General features: G+C 42.7%; 1 protein-coding gene across 1 annotated transcript; it reads left to right on the forward strand.

The window, feature by feature from the left end:
* The first annotated feature begins 1302 nt into the window (after positions 1 to 1302).
* LOC139450373 (alpha-crystallin B chain-like) lies at positions 1303 to 3945 on the forward strand. Its single transcript, XM_071232055.1, has 3 exons — positions 1303 to 1685; positions 2345 to 2521; positions 3298 to 3945. The coding sequence occupies exons 1-3, from the start codon at positions 1392 to 1394 to the stop codon at positions 3448 to 3450; spliced, it is 624 nt and encodes a 207-aa protein (XP_071088156.1). The 5' UTR covers positions 1303 to 1391; the 3' UTR covers positions 3451 to 3945.
* Positions 3946 to 4256: the final 311 nt, after the last annotated feature.

The raw sequence follows: 4256 nt of genomic DNA on the forward strand, positions 1-4256 counted from the left end.
CTTCTCGACAGGCAGTAATCTCTCTCCGCCATCTTCGGCCACATTCTTGTCAGGCCGATCTGCAGCACATACGCGTGACTCTTCCGTCCCTGTCGGTCTGTCGCCATCACTTTCAGCGGTGTTGTCAGTATCAGCCACTTGCTTGTCAGACTTCTTTCCCTCGGTAGACTCATCTCTGGTGTTTCGCGTCCCCTCAAAGGCTAAATGCTTCTCAACAATCACTTCCCCATTAACAAACCTGCACATGATTCCCGTGTTGTCAGCATCGGGAGGCAGCGGGAGTGACCTTTTGACCCGGAAGGAGGCGTTTGGATGATTCCGCTGCCCACAGACGGTAACTGTTTCCTCGGTCACCTTCACCTTGATCTCATCAGGATTAAACCCCCGAAAATCCAGAATCGCAAGCGTCTCCGACTTCGTCACTTTAGGTTGCTTCCGCATTATGGGGCATTCTTCTGACTTTTCTCTGCGTTTCTTCAAGCACGATATCTTTGTGGATGAATCGGTATGTGAACCAAAGGGTCGATAATGTAAGCGAATCTTTCTACCTCTGGTCCTAGGTTCCAATGGCGACTGAATCCTGGGATCAAGCATCTCCTGGAAACCATTCTGCTTGCCCATCCCATGTTGACAGCATGGTCTTCGGGGAATATACCCCCGGCGCTGAAACCCGGTATTCTCAGACATGTGGACTGGAACGATTTGAATGAACATGATGTGTCGGAGTCAACTTGAGTAGTCTTACGATATACTCTGTAATATGTGAAGATATATATGAAGTCAGTGTGGCTGAAGTGGCTCAGTATTCGACTGACCAGTGAATAACAAGTGGTCAAATCCCCCGTCTTATATACCTATAGTACACTAAGCTAGAAACTGACGGATCTTTCCAGATTTTGCGACAACGTGCCTTTGTTTATTGAACTGCGTATCACGTGATCAGGTCTAAATATAGCTGGGCTTACCGGCTGCATGACATGTCACTGATTGTCCGGGAACATTCTAGTGTGCTGCTCGCAGATAAATGCGAAAATGATAACATGCTCTGCTAAATAGTGACGTAAATGTTAACTTTAATAAACAGTGACTAATTGCATACTGTTTGTCAGCGGTCGCTGCGTGACAACGAAGCCAGCAAAGGGTATTCCCCAAAGCTGTGGACAGGCTATCGCACAAACACTACGTCTATTATTAGCAACAGTATTATATCCCTTAATCTGATTGGCTGGTCTGATAGTTATGGCACATTCGAGGTCATTCTCCACCAGCTGGGATATATAAACACTTGGAGTAGTTGTCTGTTGCATCAGAAAAGTTTGTCGTGAAAGGGAGAAACATATCTAGCAAACCCACTGGTCGTACGTTTCGAACTGAGCTGACCGTCAGTGAAAATGCTGCGACAAATTGTGCCACGGATTTGTCGACAACTGCGCAATAATCACATCGCTTGTGTCCGCGGCTACAGGAGAGATCTCCCCATTCGATTTCCGTGGTCCAGATCAAATTCCCCATGGGATTCATTCTTCTCGGATATGCGTCCATTTTTCCGATCCAGCATCGAAGACCACTTTCGTGACAAGAACAAGGCAATGGATGAGATGATGAGACGCATGGCGTCCAACAGGCCAATGTTCAACAACCACTCGACACCCGGTCAGGCCATCACCAGGACAGAGTCTGCAGAGGTAGGTAAATTGGAGCATTCAATTGATTTAAGGCTTTATTTCATTCCATTGATTATCGAGATACACGCAAGTTTCAGTTATTAGAATTTAGGGTACAAGTTTGTTGACAAATATTCTCTCATCCCGTTCAATCAGGTTCATGTTTGGAGTAGTTGTCTAATACATCGAGGAACTGAGAAGTGATCGACATAATAGGAAACAAAATGCTTGTGATGTCATCTTAGTCAGGTTACTTCGTTCAAGCTGTGAATGAAATGTTGGAGCATATTAATCCATTAATTGTTATGAGTGAGTGAGTGAGTGAGTTGGATTTAACGCCGCTTTTAACAGTATTACAGTTATATCACGGCGTGTCAGCTTAATGTGGGAGGAAAGCCCGAAGTGATGCAGGACTTAGACGTTTAACCTAGAAACATATTCGGGGCGAACAGGGATTCGAACCCACAATCATAGGTTTCTGACGTGCCCAAGGGACGCAACTCTGCACTCTGCACAGAATTACCGTCATTTGGACGATTAGTACGTGCCAGTGTTAGTTTCCGGAGCAGAAGTCGTTATTACAGCCAGTGCATATTTATCATTATCATAACGTTGTCATTTGTAATATTCTCATCTGAAACTTTGCTGCATCCATCTGACAGCGTTGTCCCTGGTTACAGGTCAAGTACGACAAGAACAGGTTCGAGGTGAAGGTCGACGTCCAGCAGTATGACGTGGAGCACCTGAAGGTCAGCCAGCTGGAGAACAGGCTGGTCATCTCGGGCAAACACGAGGCCAGGGCAGATGACCACGGATTTGTCAGCAGGGAATTTACACGGGAGTTTCTCCTACCCGAGGTATGTCTCACTCCAGTTAAACTCTACGGCTATATTTATAGAGAGAGAAAAAAGAAGTACATTCGAGCTTTACCTCCAAAGTATGAAGCGTATTCATGCGTTATATATTCGCACATCCAAGATGAAGTAACCGCTCACCGGACAATGTGTCAAGTACAGTTTGAAACGCGAATGAAGGGAGACAACTCGTGTAGCCCTATTCTCAGTCTGCGTGAGCGCCTGATGCAACCCAATATCATAGTTACATGTCGCAGTGGGTGGGATTCTTCTAGAGTAATACTGTTGTGATATTATAAACAATGACGACATGTTCTAAGCAAAGGTGAATGACATGTTTGTACTTGATATGATCTACATTGGGCATTTACAAATAGAAATTGAGAGAGTACTGCCGCGATGAATATGGCAGCTGTATACTAGTAGCCTGTAGACTAGTCATGAGAAGCTAAATATCTAATACCGGGTACATCATTTTCGCATATAATGTGAATATCAAGGACGCAATCGGATTGAATTACATAATGTTCCGATCGAAATCGCATTATTTAAATATCGTGTGATTCAAAAATCATCATCAAAACGAATATTAATGACATTTTAGTCTTAATAGGAACCGTTATTTGTGATGTATTATATTATTTGTAACTATAATCAACTTGAATGACTCAGTGCGATTGTTTTTTTGGTATATAAAAGAACAGGACTGCATAGAACAATGACATAAATATCCTACCTGACAACCGCGTCTTTCTAAGGAAACAAACATTTTATTCCAGAACGTTGACACAGAAAGTATGACGTCACGACTAACAGAAGACGGTTTCCTGTTGATAGAGGCCAAGATGAAAGGAGCAGAGGGCAGCACGGAGAGAGTGATAGAAATACAGAAGGGAGGGACGAATAATGAAGGAGAGAAGAAGACAGATTGAAAAATCAATGAAAGTGGCAGCTGTGACTTGGAGTGACAGAGGGAGATGATGAATGCAAGATGAGATGTTTGATTGGATGTACACGTTAAAATGAATCTTTACGAATTTGTTGTGAAAACAAATCTGACTTGTCGGAATAACGTAAACAAATAATTTTGCGGTTGTCATTTGACACGTAGCTTTCTTAATTCCGTTTCAGAAACATTTATGCGACATATTATAGTTCAAATAGAAATAATTAAATTTTCGTTGTGTTCATTGAAATTCCTGTGATCTGATTAGCTGAATTGGTCACGTGCTACGCGGATTCATACAGTTTGCACATTGGTTTTTCGATTCATACCTCAATGGACCGAAATAAATACAAAGTCAATCCTTAAGTAAGTTCTTCAGGGGATTTGTGAGTATCATATTAAACAATGACTGTACTTTCTTTTTTTTCAAACCTGAAAATGAAGTTGCGAAATTGAAGAATAAAACAAGTGTATCCATATAGTTTGAAGCATTATTTGTACATGCCCTTCGATTCTTACAATAGGACATTGTCAACTTAGTGGATTATGTGGTTTGGTTCGAATATATGTCGAGACTGATCAATGTTCACAAGGTTTATACAATTCTGATTCAACTCCATGTTAGGCACCGTCATCGATATGCTGGACAACGTGGAGAGCCGCGTAATTTCTTGGACATTCACTCACTTACCCGTATTGTGTTACGGTGACGTATTGCCCGTAGATTCACTCTGAATTCACCCTGTTTCTAGGTCTGTCAGCACCACACCCGTGCTCGTGGGTTTCACCATA

Source organism: Haliotis cracherodii, unplaced genomic scaffold (assembly GCF_022045235.1).
Source record: "Haliotis cracherodii isolate W230 unplaced genomic scaffold, xgHalCrac1.p SCAF_8, whole genome shotgun sequence".
NCBI classification, from domain to species: Eukaryota; Metazoa; Mollusca; class Gastropoda; order Lepetellida; family Haliotidae; genus Haliotis; species Haliotis cracherodii.

What these genes read in the sequence shown, in the direction of transcription:
- LOC139450373 (XM_071232055.1), top strand. Translation starts at nt 1,392, where the DNA reads ATGCTGCGACAAATTGTGCCACGGATTTGTCGACAACTGCGCAATAAT. An exon ending in CCAGGACAGAGTCTGCAGAG is followed by an intron (nt 1,686 to 2,344) that starts GTAGGTAAATTG and finishes CCCTGGTTACAG; the next exon opens with GTCAAGTACGACAAGAACAG. An exon ending in GGGAGTTTCTCCTACCCGAG is followed by an intron (nt 2,522 to 3,297) that starts GTATGTCTCACT and finishes ATTTTATTCCAG; the next exon opens with AACGTTGACACAGAAAGTAT.